The 14,247-nt window shown below is 47.5% G+C and overlaps 1 protein-coding gene across 1 annotated transcript; it reads right to left on the bottom strand.

Moving 5' to 3' along the window:
* Positions 1 to 3,251: 3,251 nt before the first annotated feature.
* Positions 3,252 to 13,598, bottom strand: Aoc2 (amine oxidase, copper containing 2 (retina-specific)). Its single transcript, XM_013037475.1, is given in 16 exon segments — positions 3,252 to 4,250; positions 5,955 to 6,084; positions 6,531 to 6,816; positions 11,863 to 11,903; positions 11,905 to 12,068; positions 12,070 to 12,176; positions 12,179 to 12,246; positions 12,248 to 12,499; positions 12,501 to 12,538; positions 12,786 to 12,873; positions 12,875 to 12,924; positions 12,926 to 13,108; positions 13,110 to 13,179; positions 13,181 to 13,268; positions 13,271 to 13,490; positions 13,542 to 13,598. Coding segments are annotated over 16 exon segments (2,118 nt in total). The 3' UTR covers positions 3,252 to 3,974.
* Between the last annotated feature and the right edge of the window lie 649 nt (positions 13,599 to 14,247).

Here is a 14,247-nt window from a genome sequence, read left to right as displayed (position 1 = left end):
GCTTGCCTTGCATGCCTGAGGCCCTGGGTTCGATTCCTCAGCACCACATAAGCAAAAAGAAAAAAGCCAGAAGTGGCGTTGTAGCTCAAGTGGTAAAGCACTAGCCTTGAGCTGAAGAGCTGAGGGACAGCGCCCAGGCCCTGAGTTAAGGCCCCAGGACTGGCAAAAAAAATTGGCACACATCCTTTTCTTTCCTCTATGGTATCTCAGTGTGTCCTGTCCTCCATCCTTTCCTGCCCATCTTTACTCTTGCTTCTGCCCGTGGCCACATTATAAATGAAGTCAGCAGATGCTGGCCCCTGCTCCTTACTGAAGTCTTTCTGCTTAGCTTTGAAATTTGACTTCTCTCCACATGCTGACTCTTCCCTTCCATTGTTCCACTGACCTCAGGGAGAAACTGGGCTTGGAGCAAGACAGACAGAGGCAGTGGAAGGTTCTGTGGTACCTGAGATGCAGAACATGTCGTAAGCTGAGTGGCATTCTAAACTCCTTCTGGAACTTTACCTCCTGGCCTACATCTATCAAATAGAACCTCCCCTTTCCCACTGCCTCACATTGACTGCTCCTTTGAAAGAGATAGAGGTGAGGTAAAGTGGGAAACTAGCATTTGATGTTTCCTAAAAAAAAAAAAAAGGGCAAAGGAGAGCCAGGCACCAGTGGCTCATGCCTGTAATTTTTTTTCTTTTTTCTTTTTTTTGGGGTCCAGTCATGGGGTCTGGGCCTGGGCACTGTCACTCAGCTCTTCAGCTAAGGCTAGCGCTCTACCACTTGAGCCACAGTGCCACTTCCAGCTTTTTTCTTTTTACTTATGTGGTGCTGAGGAATCGAACCCAGGGCCTCAAGCATGCAAGGCAAGCACTCTACCACTGAGCCAACTTCCCAGCCCTCATGCCTGTAATTCTAACTACTCAAGAGATTGAGATCTGAGGGTCACTAAGGGTAGGAAAGTCTGTGAGACTTTTTTTTTTTTTTTTTGCCCGTCATGGGGCTTGAACTCAGAGCCTGGGCACTGTCCCTGAGCTCCTTTTGCTCAAGACTAACACTCTACCACTTGAGCCACAGCTCCACTTCCAGCTTATTCTGTGTATGTGGTACTGAGGAATCAAACCCAGGGCTTTCTGAATGCTAGACGGGCACTCTACCAATAAGCCACTTTCCCAGCCTTCTGTGAGACTCTTATATCCAATAAAGTACTCAAAAAAAATCCAGAAGTGCAGCCAGGCGCCAGTGGCTCACACCTGTAATCCTAGCTACTCAGGAGGTGAGACCTGAGGGTTGTGGTTCAAAACCAGCCCAAGCAGGAAAGTTGGAGAGACTTTTATCTCCAATTAACCACCCAGAAAACTGAAAGTGGTGTGATATGGCTCAAGTGGTAGAGCACTCACCTTGACCTGAAGAGCTCAGGGACAGCACCCAGGCCCAGAGTTCAAGCCCTGTGACTGACAAAAAGAAAAATCAGAAGTGGCACTGTGGCTCAAATTGGTAGAGCAGTATCCTTGAGCACTGAGAGGCTCAGGGACAGCATCCAGGCTCTGAGTTCAAGCCCCATGACCAGCAAATAAAAGGAAGTGCTGGAGACCATATCCATATCTCTGGGTCTCAAGAACTTGAGAACTTAGTCTCAGAGCCCACCTTTAACTCACTTTATTTCTTTTCTTTTCTCTTTCTTTCTTTCCTTTCTCCCTTTTTTTCTTTCTTCCTTCCTTCCTTCTTTCTTTCTTTCTTCCTTTCTTTCTTTCTTTTTCCTGTCCTGAGGCTTGAACTCAGGGCCAGGGCACTGGCCTTAAGCTTGTTTTGCTCAAGGCTAGCACTCTACCACTTGCGCCACAGTGCCACTTCCATCTTTTTTGTTTGTATGATACTGAGGAATCAAACCCAGGGCTTCATGCATGCTAGACAAGCACTCTCCCACTAAGCCACACTTCCAGCACCCCTCTCCACTTTATTTCATACTCTTCACTCACACACATCTGTTCCCAAAAAGCATGTCAAGTAAAAAAAAAAAAAAGTCAACTCTTGTTTGGACCGATTTATCATTTATTTTTACTATGCAATACAGTCATAGGGTTTAAGATTCAAAATGTTCAGAAAGGTATATTAAGCTAAATAAATTCCCTTCTTCACGTGATCCTCTCCCCAGAGAAAACCAGTGTTACCCTTTTCTTCTAAATATGCATAGATTAAAAATATCATATATGTATATTCTCCTCCTTTCTAAAACATGAATGGGAAGTTCCCTAATACACATTTCTGCACCTTTCCTTTTTTCACTAAAAGAGGATTTAAAGACTCACAATCATTTTTTTAGCGGTATAATATTGCACTGTAAGGTTGCAACAGAACAGATTTGACCAATCCCCTAAGGAAAGACATGTCTATTGTTTGGTTTTTGGGTTTTTTTTTTTGAGGGGTCTGGTCGTGGGGCCTGAACTCTGGGCCTGAGCGCTGTCCCTCAGCTCTTCAGCTCAAGACTAGCACTCTACCACTTGAGCCACAGCACCACTTCCGGCTTTTTTCTTTTATGCTTATGTGGTGTTGAGGAATTGAACCCAGGGCCTCATGCATGCAAGGCAAGCACTCTACCACTGAGCCACTTTCCCAGCCCATGTATATTGTTTTTAATTCCTTGATATTTCTTTGTACCCATCTCAAGTCCAGACCAAAGGAAGGCAAAAGCTGTGGTGAAAAGTCCCACCAGACAACTGCAACTTCACCAGAGATTTAGACTCATTTGCATGTGTGTGTGTTATTGTACAGCTCTGACCTGGGGGTGGAGTTCCCAGGACTTTCTGCTTTTTACTCAGCCTTAGTTTCCTCCCTAGCTCTACAATCAGGCTGCTTCAGCACACAGAGACCATTGGCCAAACATAACCTTGGGTTAAAAATGATCATTAGTTATGATCATGTCACCCCCAAACCAACTGCCATGTTAAATTGAGCTACTACTGTCTCTAAGACTATTTTCCTCAAGGGAGAAAATTAAGACTGGCAGAATGGATAGACAACACCCTCTTCAGGACAGGGATAAGAGCAACTACAACACATAAGTGACAGCTGTAACACTATAAGGTGTTCCAATTGGGTTTTTTGTTTGTTTTTTTCTGGTCCTGGGGTTTGAATTCCGGGCACTGTTCCTAAACCTCTTTGTGTTCAAGGTATGTACTCTACCAGTTAAGCTACAGTGCCACTTCCGGCATTTTTGAGTAATTTATTGGAGATAAGAGTTTCACTGGGACTTTTCTGCCCAGGCTGGCTTTGAACCACAAATCCTCAGATCTCAGCCTCCTGAATAGCTAGAATTACAGAAGTGAGCCACCGGTGTCTGACTCCTATTGTATCTTTTAGACTTTCACAGGCTCAGGACCAGAAGAGACTGAAGTTGAGAAATGATGGCTGGAGGGAATGTTAGGTATTAGAGGGAAATTCCAGAATGTTAAGAGTAGGTAGGAACTCAAGGAGGGAGTAGGCAAAAAGGAAGAAGGTGAGGAGGGGACTTGCAGAGGGGGAGAGAGAGAGAGAGAGAGAGTGTGTGTGTGTGTGTGTATCCTTCCAGCTCATTTATAGATTTGTAAAATTGATAAGAACCCTGTCATGGACTCTCTAGGATATAATCCCCATTGCAAAGTTCCTAGAGATGGCTTAATATTTTTAGAAAGCCAGACAGAAAGCATCTGGAAAAAAGCAAGCCATCCCTCCAGGTTCCTGGTTGGACCATTTGTCTTCTCCCTAGACAGAAACTCAGCAGAGCTGGGGTCAACAAAGCCATGTTCCTGTGTCAAGAACCATAGACTCAAGATATTCTTACAAGGGAGGGAGAGGCAAGAGACGACAGAAAAAGAGAGATGAGCTTAAAATAGACATTACAAGTGTGGGGAAAGAGATGAAAGAACCAGGCTGTCTTCACCAGTGCCTAACCATACAACCAGCACTCTGGTCCTGGGATACCTGGTCAGATTGCCCATGCCAGGGACCACCTAGTTGTGAGAGAAACCCCCATGGGAGAAGGCAGGGAGGCTGGGGGCACAAGCAGCAGTCTGGGACAGACAAGCCAGGGGGTTGACCTCACAGGCCCCAGCATCCTGGTCTGCCCGGAAATAGATGGAATCAGCAGAGGAGAAGGAAGGGTCCTCATCAAAGAAGTTGTAGGGCCGGAGGAAGAAGCCCACTCCATTCCCCACAGTCACCGTGTTGGGAATATCCTCTGCATGGGGGATGTGCAGAAATCCAGCTGTCACCCAGGCCACCAAGTCCTTAGGAGGGGAGAAGAAGAAAGAGGATCATGAAGTTGTGCTAGGAACATACCCTGCCTCCATAATGGCCTTACAGGGAACACAACTCCCTAGTCCATACATCTTGAGTCTTTAAACATTTTTCCCTTTCTTTCTCAGAACTCAAAGGATAGAGAGTCCATTTCATTTTGGGAAGAGCTGGTGGCTCACGCCTGTAATCCTAGCTACTAAGGAGGCTGAGATCTGAAGATCACAGTTCAAAGCCAGCCCAGGCAGGAAAGTCTGTGAGACTCTTTATTTCCAATAAACCACCAGAAAACCAGAAGTGGCACTGTGGCTCAAGTGCCCTGGCACAGAGTTCAAGCCCCACAACCAACAAAACAAAACACCTCCACATGTTGGGAAGAACAGCTGTCTCCCTAAGCCTGACCTGCATACTCCCATTCTTTTACATTCCCTACCACACTGCCTTCTACCTACCACTGCAGTGGTGGCACCCATAGGCTTCTTTTTTTTTGGGTCCGGTAGTGGGGCCTGAACTCTGGGCCTGGGCGCTGTCCCTCAGCTCTTCAGCTCAAGGCTAGCGCTCTACCACTTGAGCCACAGCACCACTTCCGGCTTTTTCTGCTTATGTGGTGCTGAGGAATCGAACCCAGGGCCTCGTGCATGCAAGGCAAGCACTCTACCACTGAGCCACCTTCCCAGTCCCGCCCATAGGCTTCTTCAGCTTCCCTCTTTCTACTTCTCTAAGAGTTGGCAAACAATAACTAAGGATAAAAGAATGAAGGAGGGAAAATCAGGGCTTGGTAGATAGAAGTTGGCTAACATGAAGAAATGCACCCTTCTATAGTCAAGGTTGGGATAGGATAAGCTGTGTATTAAGAGTTGTGATCCTGCTGGGGGCTGGTGGCTCACACCTGTAATCCTAGCTACTCAGGAGGTTGAGATCTAAGGATCATGGTTGAAAGCCAGCCCAGGCAGGAAAGTCCATGAGAGTCTTTTCTCCAATAAAGCACTAGAAAACCAGAAGTGGCTCTGTGGCTTAAGTGGTAGCGCACTAGCCTTGAGCTGAAGAGCTGAGGGAGAGAGCCCAAGCCCAGAGTTCAAGCCCCAAGACCAACACACACACACACACACACACACACACACACACACATATACACACACACACGCACACACACACATACACACAAAGAGTTGTGACCTTGGGGCTGGCAAGGTGGCTCAGTGGTAGAGTGCTTTCCTTGCATGCATGAGGCCCTGGGTTCGATTCCTCAGCACCATATAAGCAGAAAAGCTGGAAGGGGTGCTGTGGCTCAAGTGGTAGAATGCTAGCTTTGATCAAAAGAAGCTCAGAGAGCTAGCCTTGAGCTGAAGAGCTCAAGGACAGCACCCAGGCACAGAGTTCAAGGCCTATGACCAAAAAAAATAAAAAGTTGTGATCTTTCCTGGTAACTTCCAGTTCTTGAATCCTCCAGCCTGGAAAGGGCTCAGTACACAAATCTGGGACTTTCTGGACTGTATGGGGTCATGAGGACAGTCCTGCTCCTTGCCCAGAATTTACATGTGACTTCCTAGCTCAGGAAGGATATAGATTATATTGACCCGAGCAGCTAAAGTACAAAACATATCTGCTTCACCCCCAAGGAAATGAGACAATTTTCAAGAATCCTAAAAGGAGGCAAGTTTCCTCCTTGTATTCTACCTCGTTCCCACACAACTCACCTCTCCTGCAATGGTCTCATTGTTGATGAAGTCAGCAAAATTCATGGTGGGAGTCCAAGGGTCATTCTGATGGAAGATGTTGTTACTACCGGGCTCCTCCTCTTTCCGCCTGGTCACAGCCAGCTGGTACCTAAGGGGGTACTGGTTAGATCCCTGTGGTCAATAACAATATCCTGCCATCTCATTGTGAATGACGGAAGGAAGCTGAGTACTCTCACCTCAGCTTCCATTTGCACTCATACAGCAACTAGGGGCTGTGGAGTCACTGAGGCCACCCGGGTGAGGGGTGGGAGTTATATCTTCCTGTTGACCCTACTGCTATTGCTCAAGTCTAATACTCTACCACTTGGGCTCCACTGACACTTCCTGCTTTTTGCTGGTTAATTGGAGATAAAAGTCTCATGGACTTTTTTTGCCCAGTGTTGGCTTCCAGCCAGGATCCCCAAATCTCAGCCTCCTGAGTATAGGATTATAGATAGAAGCTATCAGCACTCAGCTGTGAGTACAATTTTAAACTATTTCCAGTGCCCCTCTAACTCTCCCTTCTCATGTGCATCATGACAGCCCGCCACTCACCTCCCCCAGCTGATGGCTTTTTCCATGGAGCTCTCCTGGGGCACTGGTTTCCCAGCAAAGCTGAGTGTCTGGATGCGGTAGCCCCGTGGGTGACCCCACTTGTTGCTGTGATTACTAGCCAGGTACACGTAGCGGGGGATGGGACCTCCCATGGGGAAAGCAGCCTGTTCCTCTGTCTCCAGCAGCTTCCGGGTCACCTGCAGCCTCTGTATCTGATACTCAGGATTCCAGGGCACTGCTGTAGGGACAAAGGCCATGTCCTCTGCCCAGACCCAGTTCTCTAGTCCTGTGTGAGATGAATGAGGAGAGGGCTAGTCATGCAATAACATTGGCCTTTCCTGGCTTCAGAGTGGAAGTCAAAAAGCAACCAAGAACTGAGTGTGCTTGTGCCCTCTTCTTTGCTTCCTTGCCCCCAAATATCTCTTTTTTTTTTTTTTTTTTTGCCTGAACTCTGGGCCTGAGCACTGTCCCTCAGCTCTTGAGCTCAAGGCTAGTGCTCTACCACTTGAGCCACAACACCACATCTGGCTTTTTCTGCTTATGTGTGCTAAGAAATTGAACCCAGGCCTAATGCATGCAAGGCAAGCACTCTACCACTGAGCCACCTTCCCAGCCCCAAAATACCTCTAAACCTTCAGGCAAAGGTGTTGACATATAAATTTAAATATTTCTTCAAAGGTATTATTTATTCTTCCTTTCAACTTTTTTTTTTTTTTTGGTCGGTCATGAATCTTGATCTCTGGACTTGGGTGCTGTCCCTCAGCTCTTCAGCTCAAGGCTAGCCTTCTACCACTTGAGCCACAGCGCCACCTCCAGTTTTCTAATGGAGATAAGAGTCTCACAGACTTTCCTGCCCGGGCTGGCTTTGAACCATGATCCTCAGATCTCAGCCTCCTGAGTAGCTAGGATTACAGGTGTGAGCCACCAGCGCCCGGCTGTGAGACTCTTTTATCTCCAATTAATCATAGAAAAAGTCAGAAGTGGCACTGTGGCTCAAGTGGTAGAGTGCTAGCCTTGAGCAAAAGGAGCTCAGGGACAGTGTCCAGGACTGGCAAAAAAAAAATTGTGGTTATTGCCAGGCACCACCAGTAGCTCATACCTGTAATCCTAGCTACTAAGGAGGCTGAGATCTGAGGATCACAGTTCAAGGCCAGCCCAGACAGGAAAGTTTGTGAGATTATCTCCAATTAACTACCAGGAAACTGGAAGTGGCACTGTGGCTCAAGTGGTAGAGTGATCACCTTGAGCTGAAGAGCTCAGGGACAGTGCCCAAGCCTAGGGTTTGAGCCCCACAACCAACAACAACAACAAAAACATGTGTTTTTGTTTGTGTTGGTCCTGGGACTTGACCTCAGGGCCTGGTAATCTCACCTCAGTTTTTTGGCTTATGGCTGGCACTCTGCCATTTGAATCACACCTCCCTCCAGTCTAACTTTTTTTAACTAGTTAATTGGAGATAATAGTCTCTAGGGACCGTTCTGTCCTAGCTGGCTTTGTACTGTAATCTTTACATCTCAAGCCTTCTGAGTAGCTAGGTAGCATGAGCCACCAGCATGTGGTTTAAATTTAAAAATGAGCAAAACTAAGAATTCACGACAGGAATACATTAAGATTTAGTGTGGGGGATGCTGTTCCTAAGGAACATTCAAAGTGGAGGCCTGGGGAGCACATGTTACAAAAACACAGGGAACTAGGAGGAAGAGAGGCATATCCCACACGCCTCCATGTCCCACCATACCCTCAGGCCCAGAAGTCCTAGTAAGAGAAAAGGGGCAAGTCTGGAACACAGTCTGCTAGACGGTAGGGGGTGCATGCCACAGGATTGACACTGCAGCACCCAGCATCCTGGCCCTTCTCAAGGAGGTAGATGCTGCCTGGGGAGAAGATGGAAGGGACCTCATCAAAGAAGTTGTAGGGTTGTTCGCCATGGTCATTGTGTTGGGAACAGCCTCAGCATGGGGAATGTGCAGGAAGCTGGCTGTAACACAAGCCACCAGAGCTGGAGAACTCTGGAGGTAAGATACAATTACTCCTCAAGCATGATTCCCAGCCTCTAGCCTCAGCCTGGCTTCTGCCTCCTCCCATCCTCATTTCTACTAAACATGCAAAGTGGCCTGTGTAATCAGGTTGGGGGCGGAGAACAGGGTTCTAGAGCTTACCTAGGATGATCTGCATTGGTCATCAGAGAATTCCTTGGCCTCCCAACTCTGAGAACTGGAAACCATTCCCTCCCATCTATGGTCAGAGCCTGGGCAGCCAAGATGCCAGGCATAGAGGATTTCTTTTCCCCTTTGTCCTTTGAGCTACCAACCTCTCTTAAGAGGGTTTCATTGTTGATGAAGTCAGCAAAGGCTGTAGTGGAGCTTCAGATGTCATTCTGGTAATGGATACTACAGCTATGATTCTTCTTCCTTCCTCTGGGTCACAAGCTGGTATCTCACCAGGAACTTTAGGCAGTGTTGGAAAAACATCAAGAGCCTTTACTAGCCTGAAGTCCTTTGGATTTGATTCTGTAAAACCACTTCCCGTGGGCTGGAAGGTGACTCAGTGGTAGAGTGCTTGCCTTGCATGCATGAGGCCCTGGGTTCAATTCCTCAGCACCACATAAGCAGAAAAAAGCCAGAAGTGGAGCTATGGCTCAAGCGGTAGAGTGCTAGCCTTGAGCTTGAACAGCTGAGGGCCAGGTCCAGAGTTCAGGATGGGGGAGGGGGGAACACGACACACTTCCCACCCTTCATCTACTTGTATTTAAGGGAAGGTTCAGGGATGAATGGTAAGCCAAGGGGTAGTGAGTTGAGCTCTTAAAGGGCTGGGAGGGAATCCTTCCTCCCCCACTGCCCAGGACCCTCCTCACCTCCCCCAGCGAGGAACTTCTCCCTGTTGCTCTCCAGGGGTACATGTATATAAAGGGGGCTGTGAATCCAGATTTGGTATCCATGCTGGTGACCCTAGGCTGGTTTAGTCTGGTTGCTAACCAGGTAAAGGTAGCGGGCAAGAAGGCTTCCCCAGGAAAATACTTGTCAGGTTCTCCCTTCCTAGGACCTGCCATGTCAGTTGTGGGCATTACAACTGATGCTATGGGATCTAGGGGGCTGGCCCAGGTTTAAACACCATGTCTGCAGAGTAGAGAAGAAATCCACACCAATAAGGTTCAGCTGGTGCCCATGAGGCACTAGCCTAACCAAAGGCATCAGAGAACACACAGTGAGGGGAACTTTGGACAGGTGCTAGCCCATTTTCTTCCAACTTACCTTGTCCAATAGAATAACTACTACTCATATGTGGCTATTTAAAAATTCAGCTCCTCAGTTATGCCAGCTACATTTGAAAGCACACAAAGTACTGCTGCACTGGGTGCTGCATGCCTATAATCCTAGTACTCTAGAGGTGGAGGCAGGAAGATCCAAAGTTCAAGGCCAGGGGCTGGGAAGGTGGCTCAGCGGTAGAGTGCTTGCCTCGCATGCATGAGGCCCTGGGTTTGATTCCTCAGCACCACATAAGCAGAAAAAGCCGGAAGTGGCATTGTGGCTCCAGTGGTATAACACTAGCCTTGAGCTGAAGAGCTGAGGGACAGTGCCCAGGCCCTGAGTTCAGGCCCCATGACTGGCAAAAAAAAAAAAAAGTTCAAGGCCAGTATGGGCTACAATAGCAAAACGAGTCTCAAAAATACAATCAAAACAATAAAGAAGCCATTGGTGGCCTACACCAGTAATCCTAGCTACTCAGGAGACTGAGATCTGAGGATCATGGTTTGAAACCAGCCTGGGGAGAGAAGTCCCCATGAGACTTTTATCTCCAATAAACTGTTCAAAAACCGGAAGTGATGCTGTGGCTCAAGTGGCAGATCAGAGCATTAGCTTAGAACTGAAGAGCTCAGAGTTTAAACCCCACAATTGACGAAAAACTAAAAACACCCAAACAAAAAACAATAAAGAATTCAGTAGCCACATTCATCTAGAGGCTCCTGTATATCACAGAAAGTCTATTGATATATTGCTCTACTCAGTAAACCCTGGTCCATTTGCTTCTCTGATATCTCTGCATCAGGCATGATGAAAGTTGTTTCATGGCTCTGCTCAATAAATAGAAAAGCACATTACAAGTAATTAGTCACATTCTTATAGTTCTGAAAAGGAACTTGTCCAGGGAAGTTAAATGGAAAAACCTAATCCCCCTTCGGAGTCTATGTTCTGATACTTTCTCAACAGTCTCTTTCCAGAGACTGCCAATATCTGCCGATTGTCTAAGAGGACTGTATAGACTTCTAATGGACCCACAGCCTTCATTACCTAACACAGCACTTGATCATTTAATGTGAGGACTTGCCACAAGCCACCTGACACACAGTTCCCATAGCAGCAGCCCGAGCTGAAAACACTTGTATCCTATGTTACTTGATTTGACTTCACAAAACAAGGTTCTTGAATGCCAAAAATGCTGAAGAAACGTCCAACTGGAAAAGTCAGTCCAAATATGTCAGAGAGCAGTCGAGCTAAAATGATTGTTCCAACCATGTTATTTTCTTAGTTCTGTCTCCTACATCCCCACAATTCCAAGTGCCTGCAGGTCACATATGATGGCCTTCATGCTCGAGGTTAAGATTTTTCACTGCCTTATACATTGGTCAGAAACTTCCTGCCCCATCTACCCCTGCCTGCCTTGGTTTCCCCAACTATAAAATGGAGACCATCTGGTAAATTTCTAATTTTCTTATTAGATCTAGGTCTGGGCCTTGGTAAGGTTGTTTTCTGTCCTTGACAGTATCAGGACCAGCTCTATGAGCCTTCAACACCCCTTGAGAAAGCCTTGTTACACACCTGTCTCAACATTGGAGGGTTCACTGTATTGGAGGGTTCATTGTATTGACAGGACAGACCTTCTCAGGGATGAATGAGGTACTAACTGGAGTAACTGCCCCAAGGCCCCAGGCGCACCCATGGCAAGACACTGAAGCCAGATTGCTCTCCACTGCCCATGTTCGGAATTAGTGAGCAAGAAACAAAATACATTGCTCAGCTCCATCCACTTTTGACTAGGCTAACTTCCCCAGTGTCATCCAAAGCTGGCAGCCAGGCACCCATTATTATATTCATACTAGTTTCACAATTATAGCCAGTACTAGAGGTTCGTAGATGGGGGCTGGGCCTAAGAACCTCTTTCACCTTTGGCCAGATACCAAGCCATGGCTGCAGCTGCACACACTGAGTCCTTGGCTCCTGTCTGTGGAAACCACTGAAGCTGGAATGTCCTCTTCCCTGAGATTTGATCTGGGGGATTCCTTCCTTCCCCTCTACCCCACTCCCAACCTTCAGTCCTCACACAGAGCACTCACCTGCAACATCCAGTTCCACCTTGAAGTAGAAGGCATGTGCACACCACTCCCAGCACTTGTTCTCCCATAGGGTTCCCAAAGAGGAGGCTTTCCACTCCTCTGCTCAGGAAAGCTGTTGATATATCCTGTGGCATGGACCCACCTTCAAGGACCCCATTTGGGTACAATATAAAGTCTCAAATGTAGTCATAATTGCCTACAGCTGACCACAGACCCAACCACCAGGGCTGAGCTGGCCAAACCACCGAAGAAATGACTCCCAACATAACTGTAGTGCCTTTGAAGTGGTAGTCCCTGGGCCTCCTCAAATACATAGCTCCCAGAAGCAGTTGGACTGTCCCAATTAATACGCTGATGCCCACTACTGTGCCTTGATAGCGGCACCATTCCCTGAACCAAGCCTCAGCTGATCCGGCCAAGTTGATAGTTATATCCATTATAACGAGTTATCATCTTGGGTGAATTGGCATTGCAGACACTCTGAACACTGACTTCACAGGCTACTCACTCGCTCTTGAACCAAACCCCATGGCCAAAGGGGAGTCCAGAGGGGGATATCACCAAGTTACCTTGTACACTGTACTGAAAACCCTGGGGTATGAACTGAAGAGGGGGAAGAGCTGGGGTAACTTGGGACAAGCCCATTTGGTGAGGGAAGAGGGACTTTTAACAACTTCTGGATGGTCAGCCCCACCTCCCCCCACCCCCCGCTTTTTTTTTCTGTTTGGCAGTTGTGGGGCTTAAACTCTGGCCCTGGGCACTGTCCCTCAGCTCTTCAACTCAAGGCAAGCGCTCTACCACTTGAGCCACAGCACTACTTCTGGTTTTTTAGTGGTTTATTAGACTTTCTTGCCTGAACTGGCTTGAACCATGATCCTCAGATCTCAGCCTCCTGAGTAGCTAGGATTATAGGCATGAGCCACCAGTGCCCAGCTAAGATGGCCAGCTTTAAACTCCTCTTCCAACTGGCCCAAGTCTGCATAATAGTGACCCAGGTAGAAGACCTTTGGACAGCCGGTGGGCAGGGTCCAGGGCTGTATGGTCCAGCAGTAGTTCCAGCCCCCAGAGGATGAAGAAAAAGACCAAAACCTGAGATGTTATGGTAGAAGGGTACCCAGGTAATCCAATTCCATGAGCAGAAGTCACTAGAAAAGGCACTCAAAGATGTTCAAGTGGAACCACTGTAATTCAAAACAGAAGCCAGGAAGCTGGGTGCCCTGGGTAGTTCCACCTCTTTCAAATGCCTTCCACATCTGGACAAACAACTCTCAGTTGTGGGGGTGTTGGTGACAGAACACTGGACCACCATGATGTGCCAGTCACAACCTGCACGTAGGAGTGGTGAGGCAACAGCCTCACAACCAGCTCACTGACACTAGGTTGGTGTTGTCCAACAAAGACGATGGCAGTGCTTCCTGAGCAGGTGGGGGGCTCCTTCTGTCCAGGTGAGCCAAGGCTGCAGCCTTGGGGGGCAGCTGCAGCTCCACTGAGAAGACCCAGTTGTCAGAAGGCTAAGCCTAGGCTGCATCCACTAGCCCTGGCCCTAGCTTTTTGGTGAGAAAGTCCATCACAGCTGTCAGCTCCTCTGGGCTGAGGTCTGCAAACATCTGGCTGGCCACTGGGATATACTGAGGGGCAGTTAAGGTGGGCTGAAACCACCTTATTAGTCAGCAAAACACAGGCACAAAGATGACAAAGGACAGTACCAGGAATATGAGGATCACCTTGAGATTCATGGTAAGAGGTGCCAAGTACTCCCAGCAGCTCTTTCCAGGTCTGACATCAAGGCAGGGCTTATATTAGGATGGTGAGATATGGAGAAAGCTCTACGCTATGGGTAGGACAGGAAATCCCTGAACTTGATTTATGTAATTTTGTTCCAATTTTCTGTCCTGTGATTTGGCTCAGGGTATTACTTCCACCTGTATTGTCCTTTCCGGGCCCCATGTAATGACTCCTACTGGTAGCAGTTGGTACCAACTATTCATTTCCTTCATTTAGACCAGAGGAGAAGCCATCTGGACCAGTGATACTAAACTTCACCTTCAACCCAGGAATAAAAATCTCTAATGCCCAATCCTGTCCTGCATATAAGTAGACACTAATAGATCCTTATTAATCCTCTTAGCAGGCATTACACCTCAACAGCTCTAGGATCCACTGCTGGGTTCAGCAGTGAGCACTCAGTTCTGCCTGTGACCTGAAGCTAACTAAACCTTTGATTTTGGAGTCTAAGGCTTTTTTAAAATCTAGTCAGTGAGAAATGCGTAGTTGAGAGCCTAGGCTTAGAACTCAAGTTGTATACTGATCCCAGATTTCTAAGCTATGTGACTTTAGGGGAGATACTCAATCCTGAGTCCTTACTCATAGAGAAGGCATAAAACT

This window comes from Dipodomys ordii, unplaced genomic scaffold (assembly GCF_000151885.1).
Source record: "Dipodomys ordii isolate 6190 unplaced genomic scaffold, Dord_2.0 Scaffold7, whole genome shotgun sequence".
NCBI lineage: Eukaryota > Metazoa > Chordata > Mammalia > Rodentia > Heteromyidae > Dipodomys > Dipodomys ordii.
This window is presented reverse-complemented; position numbering and strand designations above follow the sequence as displayed.